This window comes from Apostichopus japonicus, chromosome 16, assembly GCF_037975245.1.
Source record: "Apostichopus japonicus isolate 1M-3 chromosome 16, ASM3797524v1, whole genome shotgun sequence".
Taxonomy (NCBI): domain Eukaryota; kingdom Metazoa; phylum Echinodermata; class Holothuroidea; order Aspidochirotida; family Stichopodidae; genus Apostichopus; species Apostichopus japonicus.
Genome location: NC_092576.1, coordinates 40,990,661 through 41,012,844, shown reverse-complemented (window position 1 = coordinate 41,012,844; position 22,184 = coordinate 40,990,661). Strand labels below are relative to the sequence as shown.

Here is a 22,184-nt window from a genome sequence, read left to right as displayed (position 1 = left end):
CATTTCAACATTATCCTCCATAGCACACTACCCCATACAGTATATAGCCTAGGTTAGTTTGTTTACCTTTTTATTCTAAAAACAAAATATTTTTTAAGTGTTTGCGACTCCGAATGTTTCGGAGTAATGTTACGGGTCGCATACTCAATGAATAAACGATATTATATAAGCTTACAGCAAGTTGATAAGTGTTAACATTGGGGATAATTCTTATTCCAGGGCCAAGGACCTTCAAATATATGTTGAGGAGCTAACATCAAGAAAAAGGTCGCGCCCGGCGACATTATGCCGCCGAACCCGCATTTTGAAACCTTCGTTTTTCCTTAAATATATTATGAAAAAGTGAAAACATTATACTTTATTCCATATTCCCCGTTGTCTCTTATTCACACGGGCCCCTGGCAGTAGTTCCCCTGACACATCCCTATTCCTCCCTCTCATAAGGCCTGCATATAAGCCTCAACACTGATGTACCGTGTCCTTAGACCGGCATATTTGTGACATTATCACCTTTTTCATTTCATTACAGGAATAATATACAAATAAGCATGGCTTCATCAGAGGACGATTCCGACACAATGAATCCATCGAATTCTCTAAACCTGCAGACGCGAGAGATTGCTTTTATGGGCGGAGCTTTCGGTGTTATTTTCATCTTAACAGTTATCATTGCAGCCCTGATCGTATACATCCGGTGTACGTCGAAGAACCGTCGACAAGTTAACATCGGAACCGATCATTCCGCTGAACCGGTACCGATACCGGGTGATAACGTCCCTTTGACATCATCTGCTATCGCGGATAGAAAATAGTCAGATGCCGATGTATTGATACAGTGATTGCAGTAGGATAACAGAACACAAGACGTCATGTTTCAGAGACATTTCGTAATAATTTAGGGGATAAGCGATAAGATATAGGAAATACTGCTCCTTAAATGCAACATTTATGATGACTTCTTTTCCACGTTGCAGACGTAAGTGCTGATTTCGAGGGGGGGTATGGTAGTTGGGGGAGGGGGGTATGGGAGTTATCACCCTCCATTTCAACCTCACACTTAACTCAACTCTTAAACATGTCCTTTGAACTAGTATACGTGAATTCAACAGAACACCAATAAGTTATTTATCTTTCCTCTGGAGGTTTTCTTTGCATCTGAGGAAACCAGCCACTTTGGATTTGGAACTTTTGGCACTTTTAGCCACTGTAACGTTTCAATTGTTCATTAATGTGGCGACCCAATGATAACACCAGAGTTCAAAGAATCATTGACATGGTAGGCTGGCAAAGTGTATGTAAGTAGTAAAACCGTCTTTAGAGAAAATCGATTTTGAACTTCAGCAGGTCACGCGGTGTGTGTGTTGGGGGGGGGGGGGGGCGAAGTAGTAGTAGTCAACTTCTGGAATGATCTCTGCCATATGTAAACTTTAAATGTAGTCATATAGAAAAGCTTTTAATATATTTTCCGTTTCGATATACCAATGGTTTGGCCAACGTATCTATATGCCGATATGGGATTTTTACGGGTGTGCCTCTTTCAGGGGTGCGCAAATCAGGGTCACAGACGGCACAAGCTTGGCCGAGCCTATCTTCGAAGATAAAGGCAGCCTGATGGTTTAGTTTTTACTAACACTTGGAAACATATATAGGCCTACAGATATATGAAAATTTAAGATATCTTAAATTGTGACATTTTTAAAAAAAATTCTGAATCGTGTGTAGATTTGAAGAAATAGTCTTCTTTCTTATATTTTACTGCTCACATTTCTTTTATTTTATTTTAGTTTATGTTAATTTATTCATTTTATTTTATGTGATGAAATTCTACACTGCCAAATAGAAGAAAACAATCAAAAGAGAGGTAATGGCGTTCATTTATCTTCAATGTGTCCATTGTCTTTGACCAACTCAATGAAGAATTATATAGGCCTATAGTTACTGCCTAAATATCTATATAAACGTCTAATGATCGAGTCAATATATGTATTTTTTTCCATGCAAGAAGTCAAGATTAAGTTAGAGCTCCCATGAATTAGATGACTTAATTTCTTCGTTGATAGGAAACTGGAATAATAATTTATGCCCAAAAATTGTATAAATTATTTGACTGAGCCGAGTTTTCAACGCAAAATGCTTCAAGCATTTATATGCATAAATTAGGTTACGTAAGCTGATGTTCCGAGTATCACGTGCAGTGAGCTTACTTCTTCGTTATCATATCTGTCGATCAGTCGACCTTTTCGGTTTAACTTTTTTTAAAGATCATCAGTATTTTCCCCAAATTTGTTACAAAGTCAAATAATCGTCACCCATGCTTCACTGTCCACTGACTGACAAACATTTTACTACCCCAGCCCCCCCCTCCCTCCCTCCCTCCAACCCACCCCCAGCTTTCACAACAGTTTCTCCCACTATAAGACGAGATCTCGACGTATGGAAATAATTTAGAGATTCAGAGTCAACAGGAGGGTATCTTTCATAACGGTTAGTGGTTTTTAGAATCTTGATAAAATTTGAGGGCAATGAACTGACGACCTTTAAATTGCAAAATAAAACCTAGGCATAGGAAAACATTTGAAATATGAAGCCTGGCCTATTTAATTTTTATTCACAAAATAAATATCAAACAACGGAAGGTAAACATATAAGTTGTGCCTTTTGATGCCATCTGTGGAGACCGCCCTTCCTCCTTTTCTTTAAGTTTAAGTAAGGCCTAGCCTAGGGCCCTAGGCCAAAATCTAGTTAGACTAGTCTAGGGCCTAGGCCTATAGCCTATAATTGAGTAAAAATTACTAGGCTAACTACCCAATTATTAGGAATAGTAGGTGTATGGTTCGAAGAATTTAAAGTAGTCTAGCTTATAGATTGATGGAAGATATGAAAAAGGGAGCTATTTTTACGTCTATAGCCTACTTTATATAGCTAGGCCGTTGTACTGGAACTATATTTATACCACACAGAAATTTTAAAAGAGAATACGTTTGAACTAACCTTCTAGGGCAGACTTGTATAATTAGCCTACAAAGGATAGAAAATATATCAAAACTTTTAGTTTGACAGTACCAAATTCTCAAAGCAAACCGGTCCACCCTTCCTCCCCCACCCTTCAAAAAGGACGTGGCCCCACCGTGTCCCCTCCCCTGGCTATCAGATGATATTTCATCGTGGCCTAGGCCTAAAGAAGTAAAAGATGTCTGACTCTTGGTATTTAAAGAAAATCACTTACCGTTCTGGAAGGTAATCAACCTGTAACCATGGAAATATTCTCACGCCTTACTCACCCAACCTCATCTCTCCATCACAAAAATTTCTTTCACGTCCTTGTAAGTAAGAAAAATCCAATTGAAAACAAAGTTAGCCTATTTCCAATCTAACTTTCCAGCTATCGTTCCTTTTCGAAATTTTCCAAGTTTATGTCACGAGAGATTTACCTAGCAATTGCGGATCTCTCATCTGACCTTAACTAAAGGCCACTGTAATTGAGGGGGGTTTCTCCTGATTCTCTTTATACAAACCTTTCGGCTCTAAAGTTATGTTCCTTTTCTAAAGATAGATCTTAAAATAGACATATTATGCACCATATCTGAGTTCTCAGAGTACATAAAACTTCCATTATCCATAAACTTCCATTATCCTACGATGGTAAAAGAAAATAGATTTCCATGCCGTTAGATGAATCGAGAATTAACCATGATCTAGTTGCTTTTCTGAAACTGAATCGTAAACGTTATGTTAAAGTCAAGTCCAGTTACGCCAGGTGCTGGGGGTTTTCTTTTGGAATTGCAACACCAAAAAACGGTATTTTTCTTTGCGCTAGTCAAATCAAGTTATACTGCCTCTCAGCCTCTCAGAACAGACGCGCACCTGTTGAACTTGATCGCGTACTATACTACTAACTTTTTTAACTTAATGAAATCTCTTTTGTTATTATACGAGGCGCGTGTCCGGTCGGTCATTAAGGAGCTTTAGATTGCACGACGCGGAGTAGTGCAACGGGGAAGTTAACCGACAGTGTACGTCTTCGTACTGACTCCCCGTCCTGTTGATTTTGTGCTTTAGATCTGTACGACGGGGGAAATGGCAGTCATGTGACCAATAAGAATCACGTAACCAAGAAGAATCATGTGACCAATCATATCACAGAGACGAATAGCAACCGTTGCTATGGTGTATGCACAAAAGTTTACAGCAGACGACATACACTTATACTTTACAGCAGACGACCGTAGTGCAAGATTTGAAACGATGGCAAACCTTCATAGAGTTCGTGAAGCAATTACTCTTGGGTATTTAACAGATTTATTAGACGACGACGAATTCATGTTGCTATACGATAACAACAAACCGTCAAACCCTGAATTCCAATATTATGATTACGACCCCTTCGATTTGGAAGATTATAACGATGATGAATGCAACGCATACTTCAGGTTAGTGACGCAACTTAGGCTATGCATTAACGTTTAGTATTATATAGACTTAGGAATAGACCTAATTTCCGATGATTAAGTTGCACATAGGCATAGACTAACTCCATATATACTGTTATGGAGGTTTATAAAACATACCGTAATATTAATAAACCCAGTCTTGTTTAAAGACAGGCTGGATTACCTCCTAATCGACACACAGATGTACCCTAGGCATACAAATAAAAATATAGGCTAATGGGCATACATTAGACTTCGAACGTGACATCAGATTCACTGACTGTGACTGCAGTTGCTGGGGGCTTCTCAGCAGTCAGTCCTACACCAGGCCAGCAATACGACAGTTGTTTTAAGCCTTGTGCCGCCGGAATCACTGCGCACTGCAGGGTTAGGAACCATTTTGTAATGACGCAGTGTGCTTTACACTGTGGGTATGGATGCGTGCAATGTTTTCCTATTGGTTACTGGAACAGAAAGCATAAATTGTAATATCAAAATTGAGATTCTGACAGGTCCCACCTGTGCAACCTTCAGGGGTTTTTCTTGTAATAAAAATCTCAATTCGAACTTTTATCTGATGTGGTAACCACTTCTGCGAAAAACACTAAATCATTTTATTTCCATGATTCTAATTAAGTGCAAAGCCTGCCATGTTTTTAAATAATACACCCCTTACGTCAGGAAAAAAAGGGTTGATATTGAAATATTGCTTAACTTTATTCATCTTCGCTTTTTAGGTTCAAGAAAGATGATCTCTATAGATTGAAAGATGCACTTCAAATCCCGGAGAGAATCAAATGTACAAATGGATACCGTGTCCAAGGATTGGAGGCCATATGCATTTTGCTATCACGATTTGCATATCCATGTAGGTAAATATTTTCAACTTATGCCTTACCAAAGACTTTAAAATAGAACTTGCTGCCGTCTTGTTTTTTGCCAAGCATATGAGACAGGAATAGGATGCCATGGGACGGCATCTTAAACCGTCAACACTATACAAACATTCAACTTATGTGTAGGCCTATGCTGAAGTTTCGTCATCACTGTTGTACTTTACCCATTGATGTATGCATGGTTTTCCTTTAATATATAAATTTAAATGTAGGACCACCATTAGGCATTAAAAAACTAGAGCACCAATGGTGCAGTAGCTCATACCTTTTAGGGCACCCCAAAAATTAAGGACAAAAATATATTAGGGCCCAAACATTTTTAGGGCACCAATTTTTTATGGGCCACAAAAAATGTTTAGGACCCACAATTTTTTTTAGGCCCACTTGACCTTTTTTATCAAAAAAACTTTTCTGCAATTGTTGATGGGATTGTAGGGTTTGCTTGTGACCACTTTTGATATGGATAGTGACAGATGACACATCACTACAAAAGCTCATACTAGAATGCTGGTGTGAGCTATAAATTAGTTGCCAGGTCTGTCATATGAAGAAATTGTGAGTTGTGAAAAAAAATTGTATGGAATCACAAGGGACATGTGTGTTTTTTTCTTTGCTGTATTGGTGTCCTAAGATTCCACCTTTCTCATTTGTAGTGACCCGCAATTTCTTTAGTATTTTATCTCTTCTCTGGCAGGTATGGGGATATGGTGAAGACTTTTGCCAGAGATGTACCACAGCTCTGCACAATTTCCACACACATGATTAACTTTGTGTACAGCGAACATTCATATCTTGTGGAAACTTTGAACAGGTTCTGGCTCTCCTCAGAACATCTTATGATATATGCATCAGCCATTCATGCCAAAGGAGCCGCACTGAAAAACTGTTGGGGGTTTGTAGATGGTACAGTCCGTCCAATTTGCAGACCGAAAGAGTACCAGAGGTTATGTTACAATGGTCACAAGAGGGTACATGCATTGAAGTACCAATCTGTTACAGCTGCCAATGGTCTAGTTGCCAATCTTTTTGGGCCTATAGAGGGAAGGCGACATGATTGTTTCCTCTTGCGAGAGTCTGGCCTCTTGACTGAATTGGAACATAGGTCATATGATACACTGGGGAATACTTTATGTATTTATGGTGACCCTGCATATCCATTGAGGGCCCACTTACAAGGCCCCTTCAAAGGTAACCTAACAAATGACCAAAAGCTGTACAACCATTCAATGAGTAGTGTGAGAGTTTCAGTCGAGTGGGTATTTGGGGACATGATTAATTTCTTCAAATCAACAGATTTCAAAAAGAATCAAAAAATGGGACTTTCAGCCTGTGGTAAAATGTACATAGTTTCAGGCATACTTACCAATGCCCATACTTGCTTATATGGTAACTCAACATCAAAATTTTTTGAATTGGAGCCACCCACATTAGAGCAATATTTTCAAAGGTAATTTGGGGTTTGCTTAGACCAGCAAAATATAATTGTTAATTATGGTCTAATATGTCTCTTACATTTGAAATGCAGGGTTACCCAGTCTTATTTGTTTGTAAAAATACAGAGTATATCAAATTTAGTTTCACTCAAATATAATTTTTCCAGTTAAATATAATGTACAATATATATATATATATATATATTTATGTGTTTAATATAATAACAAATTATAAAGAAATTCATAAGGGCCATAAACCAAGTGATTCTGAAATAATCTTGAGATTACATTGGACAGTTGGTATGGTCTTTGGTGACTCCATATTGGACTGTCTTTATGTCCTCTGGTACCCTCTTAAAACTAGAGCCCAACTTTGAGGAATATTGGTTTCTTGCTTAGAGGAATTTAAATTTAAATGATGCATTTGGGCTTGGATCAAATGACCATGACATGTTTTGTTTGAAAACATTTCCCTACCCAATTCACAACTTGTCTCAAAATATGACCCGTTTCCAACCTTTGGTGAATATAATGATTCAAAATACTAGTTTTTAACCACTAATTGATCTTTGGTGACATTGGATCACATGACCGTTTTGCTCGAAAACATTTCCCTACCCCATTCACAAATAACAGTCAAACATATAGTAGGATATCCATTTTGATTGAGAGAAGTGTATCATAGCACTGAAACACAGACAATCACTTTAAAATGTATTTTTGAATAATCAAACATTAATAAATCTCAGAAAAATGGGAAAATGCTGCATTTTGTATATTTCTTGATTGTCTTTCATTTTATTTTTAATTTACATGCATGTTTATGGTGCTTTAATTACAGATATATGACATGAGCTCAATTTGCTTCAAAAATTGACATTTTGTGAAATTTAGGTATTTTCTGTTGAAAACACAATAAGTCAACCATGCAAAGTTCATACTTGGAATAATGAGTATATGATCCCTATTGTTTTGGGAGAGGTCATCTGAGTTAAACCATTTATGAGCAATTTTGTACAAACTTGTTTTGGGGACATTGGTAGGAGGTGGGAACTTATTGTTTATTATTACCCTTCATCGATTGCATGAACATCATTAGCATGTTTTGCATCTGCTGCTGTTGTTGTGCGAGGTGTTGCTGCATTTGTTGTTGTTGCTGCATAAATTGTTGCTGTGTCTGCTGTTGCTGTTGTTGAAAGAGTTCAAATCGTCGATCTCTTTCAGCTTCGTCCCTCTTCACCTCTGCTCTTCTCATGGCGAGCTCTTCCTTCCTCATCTCTCTTTCCAACTCCATCTTTTGATGCAAAAACTGAAGAGCATCACTCCCACTGTTTCTTTTTCTTGGCATATTTTCTTTATCTGCAAAATGCCTATGACAAAACAAGATAAAGGTACATCATGAATTTCTTCAATATGACAGACCTGGCAACCAATTTTTGAGACAGAATGAATCCATGCAATCATGCTTGTGTGTGTGCACATGTGTTTATCTGTATGTATGTGACACTGCTTGTAAACAAAAGATGCAGGGTTCAACCCCTGTAATACTTTGCAAATTCAGCTGAGGTCAAATATTGAAAACTTTTTTTTCTGAATACCGGTATACCAACCAACCAACCCCATTTGAGGTAATATGAGTCTCTCACCTCTTCCTTGTCTCCACAAACGATTCACAGGCCCTCTTCTGGACCTCTTGTCCATCGAGGCGCCTCTGCTCCTCTTCACTAGCATTGGTCTTGGGGAGAAGCTCTGCATCATCTTCTTGGTTGGCCAAGTCTTCCAGAAGCACCCTCAACTCCCTTTGGCTTTCCGTTTCCTCAGGGCTAATGCCTGAAGCCCTCTTATCTTGAGAGTTGTTCTTCTGCACCTTATTCTTGAGGCTGTTGTACCTATGATTAGAATGAAAAACCAAATTAGGAATGTATTGAATCGAAAGAATAAGTGAATCGCCCAGAGGAACCCATCCCATAAAAAAAGTCCCTGGTCAAAAGGTAAACAAACCCTCTGATTGGCTCAAAAGATAACAATCTCTTTCTGGCCACGCCCCCTATATATCTTGTACACTTTTAACAATGAATATTCATGACCTATGGAAAAAAAAAACCAATGATGCAATCAAAGAATCCAGACGGGTCTACCCTTGCGATACGTGCTAAACATCACCTACGTCTCGTCTCGCACTTGTCTGTACATGAAACGGAACCACTGAAATTACTGGGGTTAAACCAAATTATAGTCTTAAGTTAAGAAATTGTCGTGAAAATGGAAGGCAAATATGTTCGTCTTGGTACAAACACAAACTTATGAGGGCTCTGAGGGCTATATGAGGGTTGTGAGCTACATGACAGTACAGTATATAGGAAAGAATGCAATGGAAGGTAAAAAGTGAAACATAAATTACATAGGAACCACCAGCACCACCAATTCAAATCCCAATTTTTTGGGAAAATGTAATTATTTAGTATGCTGGGAGGATTTTTCTTTTTCCTCTACGGTATTGTAGAGCATGAATTTAGCTTCTAGCCTCCTTAACATACCTGTCTCTGACAGCCCTTTGGTCCACCTTAAAGGACTGTTTTCTCAATTCGGTGGCCACTCCAGACCACACCTTGCCTCTTTCTAGACTGCCCCTTCGGAACTGAAATGGGTTTTGCAAGGCAACTTCCTTGCAAAGAATTATATCTTTTGCCTCTGTCCATTTCATGAAAGTCCTGAAATAGATTTAGAAGTGTATTTTGAGATTTATTTAATATTATATTACAGCCCAATAGAGATCAATTTTAACTTGATTTCTCGAAAACAAAATGTCTGATATGCATCAAACCTATAAGTATTCTTTATCTTTGTCAAAAATTAGAATGGTTCTTTCCTTGTTTTTCATTACAAAATCCTCAAAGCTGGTCCAATTTTCTGACAATCATAGATGAACCATCTTACTGTAGATTTTGCTGGAAATCATTTCTAGCATACCTCTATCAGTGCATAGCACACACACAACATTTGAGCTCTAAACTTATTTATTTTTAAAATATGGTACTCTGATTTTGTTTCTCAAACAGGAATATGTCATATTTATGATGGTAAATGGGGTTGTATTTCCAATGGTAGAAAACATTGGAAAAATGTAAGAAATAAACACAGTCTGCTTGTTTACAAAAAAGCATAAAAAATCCATACAAGACTATTAGACAATCCATACAAAACAGTACTGCATGTAGCAGTCAACATTGATTAGGTGCTATAAAATTGAATTTTGGGACCAGTCATGTGCGGTTGAGTGGCCAGTACAGCCTTTCAACAATTAATAAAAAAAATCCACACACTTGTTTTTCATAACCATTACAACCCTGGAGCGTAAACACAAATACTTTTTTTAATTGGAAATCTATCATAATTGGTAATTATGTATGTATATTAGATCCACCTGCAAGCAGGCACTCACGAAAAAGCCTCATTGGCTTATCAAAGCCGCAAGCTGACCGAAGTCAGTGTCTTACATTCATATTTAAAGTCCATGATTATGAATTGTTAATTGTCAACAACTCTGTAACTGGACGACATACACTAATCTTGGAGTGACTTGAACCGGGGACCTTATGATTGAAAGGCACCGGCATTAACCACTGAGCTAACACTCCACTTATACCTGCTGCTACTACTAGGTTTCTTTATTGAGGAACTTGAACCCGCTGAAGCTTCATTACTATCTGAGTTGACAGCAGGCTGTTGAAATATGATGGAAAAAATCAATCAAATATATAGTAACTCAAAGCAAAATATCCTCTGATATACAGTATGTCACAGTGGATTTGTCCGCAATGTATATAAAAGATTATGATGTTTCACTAATTTCGGGCAATCAAACACTCTAAATTATGCACAGTCTTTTCTGCAGCAGAATTCTTCTATTTTAAGAGAAGCTAATCATATAATACGAAAGAACTGGCATCAATCGTAAGTTGTGTTTTAAGCCAGGCTGATTCCATAATGGTGTTTAACAACCCAAATATGCATTATTGGCAAAAATAAGTTGGTGTTTGAGGTAGTATAGCCTTTGCCCCATATTTTGCGGGATGATTTTATAGCTGACCTAGTAGAGGATTGCTTGTAAACGGTAGTGTGAGGGCTGACCCACTACACTCAGCCAGCTATGCCTAGGTCCTAGTTTAGGCCAGATGTTAAATTGTTAGGCTGCCGCTACTTCAACTTGTCGATGTGAAAGTCTGTAGTGTAACCACCCAACAACAGTCAGAATTGAGGAGTATAATTAGTATACACACTGGCAGTACGTAAATTCCGAGCCATTTTATACTTAAACGTCAAATTTCGAATAGAAATACCAAGAACTTACTGAATTTGTAAGCTCGACTCGCCCAAATTGTTCGTCCATCTTGACAATAACAACAAAATTGTGACGTCACATGTTATCGAAGTTGCCGTTTTCACGACAACGGGAAATACCCTGGACACCCGGTGTAAAATTTCAGGGACAACGGGAAGTCGACGTAGACGCATGCGCATAACACATACGTGTCGTCATTTCGTTGTAGAGAGCTCCGCGTCGTGAAATCTAAAGCTGCCTATTGTCTTACGAAGACGCGTGTCACAGTGGGGGTATTTACTTTAAACGTCATGAATGTTTTGTCCTGTAACTCACCAGGTGTCTTTCCTATCTCTGCGCATGATCTCATGAACGGCAATGATATGGCCAAGGGAGTGAACTGACAACGTGATTGGTTTGATAGTTGACCAGAATTAACTTTGTTTTATGTGACTGTCCAATAGGAAGATGAATGACCACAAGCTGGGCGTATCCTGTTTTCATGTTATAACATTAGCGCACATCGTATACATCAATGATCGAATTGAATGTTCTATCAGCTTGCTAGGAATTGCCCTACAAGTTCATATAGGCTACTACGAATGCACGTACTCACGTGCTTGGTTACCTTGGTTACCATTTAACCGATTTTCACAGCAGAATTTTTTAGGGTTTTTTTATCTTTTTTTCTTTTTTTTTTGCTCTTGACCGCCAAATCATAAAAATGTGGCCGAAATTTTAAGTTAACACTTAGTATTTCAGGCATACTTTGTAAGCTGCAGGAAATCCAATTTTGTGTATCTCTCTATTTCTTAAAATCCCCAATATGCATTCCATTATAAACACGAGCTAACGAAGCCATCACTCTACAATCATATTTGTTTCTACTGTAATCACATACAAACAGTACTATGTAGGCCCACCTGTCCCAACAAAATGTTGGCCCATTCGCAACGATCGAGTGAATAAAAAATTAAACCGAAACAAAGGATGCGTCCGATTTATTGTTTCCATTTCAAGCAAAACAATAGCAAAGAACCTTTGTTTTGGATTGAATTTTTCATTCGCTCGATCTTTGTGAATTGGTCCAAACTTTTAGCAAAGAAAGTACATTATCGTGCATGATTATGTCATAACGACCCTCATTAACTTATGAATAAAACAAAAACAGAAATTTCTAAACAGCATGACTAAAACATACTGAACTGAGAATGTGTTGCTAGGAAATGAAACTATACTTGGCGATGTTGACATCTCAGTAGAAGGGTTCTTTTTTTTTTACTTTGCTCCCTCCACTCTTATTCTTTATTTATTCTTTTAGCAGGCGCGTAGCCAGGAATTTGCCAAGGGAGGGGCGAAAATGTAGGCAAACTATCAGAGCCGTAGATACGGCTTTGCAAACTATCATAAGCGTAGCGCCACCATACTTGGCGCGAAGCGTACAAGAAAATTTTGGCTGAAAATGCCTCCCAGATCGCTGGAAATGGCATATCCCAGGCCTTGTAAGTTGCATCTTAGCATTTTCTCTTTTGAAATTACTAGCGATATCATAAAAACATTAAAAAAAATGGTGGGGCGGCTCCCCCTTCTCCCCCCCCCCCCTTGGCTACGCGCCTGTCTTTTAGTCACCATAGATACGGCTATAGGATACCCTTCCTCTTCCTCCTGCTCGATTCTCACATTTACATCATTGTTTACACCTATATGATAATGGTGGAGCCAAGCAACGTGACGGTTATATAGCAAAATAAGATCATGACTGTAGTATGGCGGGTTTTCGCTGTGGGGATGTTTTACTATTCTGTTGAAGCGAGGGAATAGATTCGAAACAAACATATTTTACAGCAACAAAGTAAATTTAAAAAAAAAACCAAGTTCTTCTTCAAACCTATACTTGATGGTATTGGACATAAATATATTGCTTTGAAAGAGAAAAATTTCTGCTATAGTTTTGTATTATAACTGTCAAAATTGATCAGTCCCCCCTTTCCGCGGCCCCGCTTTCCCACATGTAATACCATATCACCTATAATGGTTGAATCCAAGAAATATGACCGCGAAATAAACGTGGATACGAGTGACATTTGATAATGCATAAATACACAGTGTTTGGGACTGCCTGGTAGTCAATGGTACGATAATAGGGTTAGCTATGGGCGGTGGTTGGTAACTATATGATAATGTCAGAGATCAGCGGTTCATTGTAAGATTGCCACGGTAACATCGCCATGGTGACAATTTTCAAACATTACCGTGCACGTAGCATAACTACTGTGTCTTGCGACATGTATATACTTAAACATGAATGACGCAGAATCGGATATTGAAATCATAACCGACAAAATCTAATTACAGCAAAGGTAGTAATCCGTTCATAAACAGGAATATTACTCAACTTTCTCCGGAGTCCGTTCAGCACCTTCTTTAGGTAAGTTAAGGCCTATATGGTTATGTTAAATTCACAGCTAGTTATACAACATTCTTACATTATCAGTTAAATTCTAATTGTTTATTCCATACATGAACAAGTCGATCGTTTAAGGCTTGTTGAAGAAGCTGTTTGAGCTACTTTGATGCACAAATCAAATCCTTACAGCCTCTGCATAAAATTGTTTACACATCTGCAATGAGAGAAAGGGTCTGTGGAATAAAATAAAACACCTTCAGTTGCTCATGTAAATGAAGCAGAAATCCATCTCAAACTTAACAAATATGGGACGAAAAAAACTAGGACGAATATCTAGCATTTCGTTTTGTTATCCGTCAAATCAACATGGCGGCCATTGCTCATTCGTAAATGGTGAAATTGATAATTAGCGGTTTTTGAAGGAATACGGTAACATGTGATGTTATGATTCGGGGATGGTATATATATTATGGAGCGGAACCAGCTTATGACGCACATTTCGTCTAAATTCACCATAGCAACGCCGGTCAAGTAAGCTAACAACCGTCTTCCTATGCGTTTAAGCCGGACGATGACTCCCAGTGGCGGCGCCAGGAATTTTTAGTTGGGGAGGCTAAGGGTGGCTGAGCCAATTTTTGTTGGGTGGCTTACAAGATTGAGTGATCGCCGTCCTGGGGGAGGGGTATAAGGGGAGGGGGTGCCCCCTCCCCTTTTGAAATTTTTCCCAATCCTGGAAAGGCCTGCATGCAAAATGGTGGCATTTAGCGAGGCTTTTGTCACCTGAAAATTTCTCCAAAAATATGCATTTTGTGTGAGTAACTTTAGTCAAATTAGAATTGAAGATACCAATTCACAGTTTTCGTATCACTAAAATATTACCTGCTGTGAAAGATCCAATTCCTTTGCTCAATTATTATATCGCGCTCTCTGACACAACTCCTGTTTTAGTCTGTGTACACGCTGTTTGTGAAACGCACACGACATTGCCATATGAGAACAAAATTCATCAGAATTTCCATTGACCATTGTAGCACTGCGTTATGGCTGACCAAATTTGGGTAGGCTATATTGTTTCAATGAGGTTTTTTTTGCGTATTTCAGTTGGGGGGATAATGGGGGGCTGACTACTTCAGTGGGGGGCTAAAGCCCCCCCCCCAAGCTTCCCCCTTGGCGCCGCCACTGACGATGAGGTATTTTTTAAAAGCCACACGTGTTTAAATCACCGTCATCCAGTAATGTTATGTGCAACTTATGCTAGCGCGCAGTTATACGAGCCCGACTGTTAATTTTTATTGTTAATATTTTTTGTATACTGTCTTAATGTAAAGACTGCAAAATATCCTAAATTGCTTCCTTCTAGACCATTTTTATACTTGGTGGAGCTCTATATAGAGTGATATGTTTAATTAATTCCTTTGAGTTCAAACCAGTGCATTTGATGTCTCATCCATTCTATACAGTAACTATTGTTAGTAGACTGCGCCAAAATATGTATCAACTCAGTAACCGGATTTATTCTTACTTAATTAAGCAATTATCACATCTCAACAAATAAGTTCATTCGAACATGTGACGTACTGTAACTCTGATCAATTACAAAAGCAAAGTGTAAGCTTTCCATGAAAGGGATTCCAGGTTATATATAAGAACCGAAAAACAATCTAATATACTTGTTACGAATTTGGGTCAAAACGTGCACCCCGCCTTCAGCCTAGGATCCATAGGGTATAGGGTTGTTCAACCCTTTACATACACACACAAGTTAAAAGTCTAATTATTAGCACAAATTTGCGTGTTCAACTAATTTAAGACCTAAATTATAGCCTAAATATGTATCACAATACACCATTATTTCATTCCATTTCACTTCATTTTTTTTTTTGGAGGCACCCCACACCCATCGACTTCGGGGCTATACGCCCATCCTTTTCCTTTTTAAAGACCTGGATCCACGTCTTCAATATAGGTGTTAAAGTTTATGTCGTTTCTAGGTAATTTACAAAGTTTCAACAGCTTAAACCGCGCTTGAACTACAATATAACTCTTCCGCGTTTAATACAATGTATGCTTCTCGGCGTTTTGGCTAAGATCATGTGTAGTATTTGTTCCCTTTCGACGGGAATGGTGATGCCTACCCGACGATGATCACACAGTCATAGTCCCGATGCAAGGGGACTGGGGTTGAGAGCGGATCAGTCGTTTGGTAGTTTGGTTTTCGTGCCCAGGTTCTATCCTGGGCGACTGTTTTCAAGTCGATATAACAACTTTACAGTAAGCTAACGTTAGCCACATGTGTGTCTCGTTTCAGGATTGACGGTCGAACCAACCACCCCGCCCACCCACCCACCACACAATAAAGTTATACAACAGAATGCCAAGGAATAACCACAACACTAACCAACTTCAATGATTAAACAAGTTATCAATAGAACAAGTTCCTTTGGTCATTTGAATTTAAACTTTATGTTATTTATGATTATAATTACAAATTGTTGCATGTTTTGTTTCGACGCAGGCTCGAAGATCCCAACCACGGTATCGTAGAACGTTCGCATACCTAATACAAAATGTCCAACGTGACTAACGTGACTACCGAAAGCACCACAAATGGCACCGTTACTACGACCCTGACGACTCTAAAAACGACCGTAATTCATACCAGCAAGCCGCCGCTCGATGCACCGTTCAATGACGTTGCACCAGAAGGTGGACATGAAAAATACATGAGTATCATCATGATCGGAGGTGGTGTTTTAATTTTGTTGATCATTGCCATCGTCATCATAGTGGCTGTGTATAAATATAAAAGACCTAGCAACCAAGTCAATCATTCTTAAATTAAACCAACAACAACAAAATGCCCTCCTGATATCTCCAGTCCTTCATTGATTCATCTAAACGGTTGTCTAACTTCAAAACAACACGTGTGTAAAAGTAAGTTGGCTCGACGTTTCGATCCTAGCAGGATCTTCATCAAAGGCTAAAATGACAAGTGACATCAAAACAACACAGTTGCAAACACTAGGGCGTAAGGGTATGGTAGGGTAGGATATAGGAAAAGGGGGGGGGGGTTAAATAGCTATTGGCTCAGCGATCGAATCGACGTCGTGAGGCTTTGGAAGGAACTATAGCTGCATTTGTCGTGACCATTGGACAAACGGCGCCTTAATCATGTCAGTCTGGTGGTGCTTAATTTTACCTGGCCGGTAAAGTGGAAGGCCAATCCGCCATTTGTTACAGAGAAAGATAAATTACGTCATTCCAGTTCTTGTTTGGATCCTTCTAAGTGAGTCAAGAACTCGATGGAATATCGTAGCCACTGTCCCACCTTAACAATGTTCTTCTTCCCTATACAAGTGTAGATAGTAATGACGGTAAATGGTGAGAGCAACACAAAATGTGTCTCCTCGACGACCAACGAGTTACTGTATCATCATCACCTGCTATACAGTATGTACGAACCAGTCAAAGTGAACGAACTAACTCGATGAAGAGATCGGACGCAATCGGAAGAGATCGGAAGAGATCGAAAGAGATGTGACACTGAAGTGATCGGACGTTTGGAAGCCTTGAAAAGACAAACAGAACCGTATATGTAAATAAAAACTACATTGCTGAACCTTCATCTCTAAAACATATTCCGTTTGATGAGGTATAAAGTAAATTGTTTTGGATTTCACTTGACTTCTCGATTTCTCATAATCTCGTTTGAGTAGGTAATATGTGTAAGAATATTAGCAGTACCCACGCCATAAATCGTGTGACTGTTTACTACACGTTAGCGAAATTAAAATGGATTTAAACTTTTGATTTTGGTCGTGTTTAAAAAGGAAGCCATTAATGTATGCAATTTAAAAGCACTTGTCCCAATGCAATGAAGAATAGGGGTGTGGTAAAGGGGGGGGGCGGGAGGTGGAGTAACTGTTGGTAATGGACACACGTATGTTTTAGCATAACTAGTAAGGAATGCTCACTATCATAATAGCTACCTAATCTTCTGTAATGTGTTTCGTCACATCTCCGGGACACATCTTTGGACATTTTAACACATAAGCTACCTTAAATGCGTACCTTATATAGTATTGATCTTTATACCTTTTACCCTAGTTTAAGCAAGCTGTGGAGGTAGGGGCATGGGTTTGGAGGAAACAGGGGTGCAACCAGCTATTTCTTATCCAGGGGGAACAATGTAAATTCTAAAGGGAGGGGTGTAATTATTGTAAAATGTAGTGTGCTTAGATGCTATATTTTGCAACAGGTTGACCGAATTTCGACTGTTTTAGGTTGTGCCTCATCTAGATATTAAATATGTATGTTCTGTACACTAGGAATGTTTTTAGCATTCTATTTTCAACTGGTGGCGGGGCTTAATCCGTTTTTTTTGGGGGGGGGGAGCATAAACCCCAGAAGTATACGTGCTTGCTCCCCTGGCCTGAAAACGTATCAAGTTATGTGAAACCTTTTAAAATTGCTACATTGTCTCGGTGACTGTGTGACATCATCAAAACGTCATGTAGTTTCTATAGTACATGAATATGTATATCATAATTATGAATAACCATGCCCTGTACAGAGAGAATTTTTTTTATAATTGCACTATGTTCAACCAATTGAAACAAAAACAATTACCACGCCCAACATGGTGTGACAATTATTGGGTGTAATATTGTTTTATCGCAAAATGTTTGTCATGCTATCATAAAAATGACTGGATTGTACTTTATCCAATGTCATTTTTGTATATGGTTGACATAAGTAGAAATGTAATATTATGGATCAGCATTGGGGGTCGGTGGTATGGTTTCAGAAATTTGTATTTTTTTTTTCAAAGATTTCCGTCACTGTTGCTTTTAATGTGCACAATATGTATTCATTACATGTGTTCACTATGTTTCTTTGTTACTTACTGAATCTGTTTGTAAATTCATCACGAAAATATGAAGGACATGTGGAAGCCATTCATTGAAATAATGCCTTTCACACACACACAAAAAAAACAACTAATGGTTCTAATGAGGTGAGGGGAGGGCGTGGGGAGGCGGCAGTTGTAAATATCACACTCTTCAATCGACTGAAGTATACCTCGAACCACACTTTTCTCTTAGATTATTGGATTTTATAATTTGGGTAATTTCGTTCCGTAAGCGTCGATGTAGTATCTGCTCAGTCTATATGACCTTAAATCCCAGCCGGCGGACATATTTCACAGGATCAGGGCAAAGATGGGAGTATACAATGGAAAAGCTATCATTGCTACAAGAGGGAGATGTGGTGGGAATATTTGGGGTAAATGGATGGTCGAGGGTGGGATTGGTGGGGGTGGGTGAGAGAGATGGGGGTGTGAGACGTGGTAAGAAATTAGTTATTGGGAGGAGAGTTGGGGAAGAGAAGGTTGGTATAAAGTAATAATGAGGAGCCTCGGTTGGGCCAGTGGGTGGGCCAGAGTTGTTGTAATGGTATAGGAGGGGAAGAAAGAGGAGGGTAGGAATGGAGGGAGGGTAAGTATGGGAACGGAAGAGGTGATGATGGAATGGGTACAGATAAGAAATATAATTTAGCAAGGGTGTTGAGGGGGAGCACTATGGGACACAGGTGGGGATGGTTATACAGGTAATTGCTATTGGTAAGATATAAGCATTGCACTTCAGTTTTCTTTATTTGTTGCTCTTCTTTCAGTTATCAAAATGTCGCTTAAACTTCCTTTCAATTTTCTCTTCCTTACTTTCTTTTACATTTCCTCATTTTTTTTTCGTGTGAAGATTTAATGAACGCTTTCAATTTGTTGCAGTTAAATAATTATCATTCTTTGTCTTCTTTTAAACTTCCATCGACTCGTCGATGCACATCGGTGCTAACACAAAATTACAAACGAAATTTGCACACATACAATAGCAGAATGACTGCTTGTTTACAATCGACGAACCACAGAGAAAGAGCACAAATCGGAATCGGTCCCAACAATATAGGTTATTCTTGTATGTAGTATTACACTCACAAACTGTTGTAAAGTTCAATTGCAAATCTGCCAAGTAGTCTTTTTACAGAGAATATCATCGAACTAGATAGGAAGCATGAATAACAAGGATATATTTGACTTGATCAAGTCTCCGGCGGGTGGAATTATTTCCCAAAGTAGGCCTAATGGGAGACATTTTGCTACTCACACCAAAATGCATACTGGTCATGAATAATAAAACGTTGCCAAAAGCAAATTTCATGATCATTGCAGATGATCTGTGGCCTACATTTCATCATAACTGTAAAACTCTACAGAAGGCCCTGTTTTCGACCCTCACATGACGACAATAATATCTTTCCTGAACAAATTTGATTCACCGCCATTCAAACGTAATATCGACAATATTTCAGGGACAACGTTCTATGTGTAGCATTTTTGACGTGTTCAGAAAATGACCTCTGGTTACCTTCAAACTTATTAGCTATGATCGCATGTATGAAAACTTAATTCACGCCAACCACAGTCAATCATACACGGTGGCAAAAAGTGACAGAATTTTAGCACGATCGCTAAGCTTTCAAATGAGCTAAATATCAACACGCCACGTACGCGGAGCATACCATTCTTTCATAAATTAACTTAACTTATTTACAACTATATCCGTAGACATTTCCGAGTATCCACCGATTTGGAAAGTGGGTAGGTCAAACTCTTCTTTCCTCAGATCCGACTCAGACATAAAGCTTTATGGAAGGCCGTCTCGGGGACCACAGCAGTGGACAGGTCTAATTCGCAAAAATCACCAGACTCGCCGTTTTACTCCAACCGTTTACCCTCGTTTAACTTTGACTGTGGTTTTACCCCCGAAGAAGTTCAGCTATAAATTGTTAAATGTCTTACAATAAATATTCACTGATTGCATATTTGATATTTGGCGATGGAAATGGAGAGAACGGGAGGGGGGATTCAGCGAGGTCTGCCTAGTACGTCATTAAAGTGAGGTCACACACACACACACACACACAACTTCTCTATATTCCTCCCGTCGTCACAAACAGAAGATAAGATAGGATTATCTGAGACTGCACGGTTGATCTGTTTATTTTCCTTCCATACTTATTTTTTTGCAAAAATAGTACATATTTTCTTTTCCTTTTTAAATTCCAATAATAAGGCATCCAGACGAATGTTTTAATATTTCATTTTTTTAAATAAAATCAGAAAAAGAAAAGAAAGTGAAAAAATGGCTCTACTTGAGCAGAAACAGGATGAACTCATCTGCGAGACATATAAAGAAAAACCACAGTATAGTCTCCAAACCTGCTGAAGTGATTACCTATTCTTAAGTTATCACATCACTTAACAAACACATCGCATCCCTGAAAACAAGCATTCTGTTACAATTTACCATCAGTATTGGCCTCAAATACTAGCAAATTAAAATGGCTAAACGTTTTCAATAGTACTGACCTGGTGGTCCTCACAAATATTCCTGGACATAGATGAGGGATAAATATTAAGACAAAAAGACAAAAAATAAAATCTATAAATTATTAAAAATTAGTTAATATCAATACTTTGTGCTGTGATGTAGATGGCAAGTTCATAATTAACCTCGCATATCAGGCAAAAAATAGCACTAACATATTGCAGGATCCAAGTTTGTCATGAATCTATTGAAAAATCCAGACACAATTTAAAACCTGTTAACTTTTAAGGAAATATATAAAGCATTGAAAAATATTAAAAAGGTTAAACATTTAAAGAGTAAGTAAATAGCACACATGTTACTGGCAAGTGGTTATAATGAGAGCAATAGTGGTATAACCATGGATGGATTGTACACAAGTAATGGAAGCGAAATTGTATAAATACAGTATATGTCAATCAACAACATTTAGAAATCTGACTGAAAATCTATACAAAAATAAATTAAACAAGTTACAAAAAGTTACAAAAATTTATAAAATTTTACAGAAATTTATAAAAAAAAAAAAATATAACAAAGTTACAAAAAGTTAACAAAAAGTTTGGTATAAAAAATTATCGATAAGAGTTAGGAACAGAATAAACCTCAAACAAAGTTTTAAAATAAAGGAATATAATTAACTTGAATGATTTTTCCCCAGTCTTTCTCATATATGCTTGTAATAATTATGATTATTCCATTAAAAAAATATTTAAAAATATAAGATCCTTTTCAACAGAAAACTGACTGATATTTCTCAGACATGAGATCGGTATTTTGGAAAATTCTCAAAATGTTTTTGAATATTACAAAAGCAGGATAACTGATATAAGAAAAGTATAATTAAACATCTGGTTAAGGTTAAATAGCATATTACTACAAGTTGAGATGGTTTGATACATGAAAATTCTGTTTTAGTTTATATCGCTTGATGGTATTGATTTCAAGTAACCATGATCATAGATATATGAAAAATGATAAATACAACAAATCAATAAATCCAATGAATATACATTATACCAAGTAATAGAAAAAGAAAAAAAAAAACAGCAGTATCAAAATAGAAAACCATTTGGTTACGAAGAACACTAACTGAATTTTGACAATTGAATCACAAGTTACTTGAATATTTTTTTGAAAATAGCCTCATTATTGTACAAGTAAAAGTCTACACCTGAGTTAGTATAAATATGGCAAAAGGGAGTAAAAAAATATCAAAATTGTCACAAATTGCAGCAAGCTACAGCTATACTGTATATATAAGGGGAAA

The 22,184-nt window shown here is 37.9% G+C and overlaps 3 protein-coding genes and 1 long non-coding RNA gene across 7 annotated transcripts in view; 3 read left to right on the top strand and 1 right to left on the bottom strand.

Moving 5' to 3' along the window:
* Positions 1-1,861, top strand: part of LOC139983673 (TBC1 domain family member 9B-like) — a 50,473-nt gene extending 48,612 nt beyond the window's left edge. For all 3 annotated transcript variants that reach the window (XM_071997394.1, XM_071997392.1, XM_071997391.1), the window contains one exon: positions 530-1,861. The gene's annotated coding sequence lies outside the window, so the exon portion shown is untranslated. The remainder of the gene's footprint in view (positions 1-529) is intronic.
* A 2,093-nt stretch (positions 1,862-3,954) lies between these two features.
* On the top strand, positions 3,955-6,973 carry LOC139983676 (uncharacterized). Its single transcript, XM_071997397.1, has 3 exons — positions 3,955-4,430; positions 5,168-5,302; positions 6,021-6,973. Exons 1-3 carry the CDS (start codon positions 4,165-4,167, stop codon positions 6,775-6,777), a joined length of 1,158 nt encoding a protein of 385 aa, XP_071853498.1. The 5' UTR covers positions 3,955-4,164; the 3' UTR covers positions 6,778-6,973.
* Positions 6,974-7,675: 702 nt separating this feature from the next.
* On the bottom strand, positions 7,676-11,318 carry LOC139983677 (uncharacterized). Of its 2 annotated transcripts, XM_071997399.1 has the most exons (5): positions 11,111-11,317; positions 10,406-10,482; positions 9,297-9,470; positions 8,406-8,648; positions 7,676-8,129 (listed from the first exon to the last, which is right to left on the bottom strand). In XM_071997399.1, exons 1-5 carry the CDS (start codon positions 11,147-11,149, stop codon positions 7,814-7,816), a joined length of 849 nt encoding a protein of 282 aa, XP_071853500.1. In that variant the 5' UTR covers positions 11,150-11,317; the 3' UTR covers positions 7,676-7,813. The 2 variants fall into 2 exon arrangements, with proteins under 2 accessions (XP_071853500.1, XP_071853499.1); XM_071997398.1 differs by lacking the exon at positions 10,406-10,482 and having other exon boundaries at positions 11,111-11,318.
* A 135-nt stretch (positions 11,319-11,453) lies between these two features.
* Positions 11,454-16,496, top strand: LOC139983678 (uncharacterized). The gene is made up of 2 exons (XR_011798787.1): positions 11,454-13,508; positions 16,003-16,496. It is a non-coding gene; the product is annotated as an uncharacterized lncRNA (long non-coding RNA).
* Positions 16,497-22,184: the final 5,688 nt, after the last annotated feature.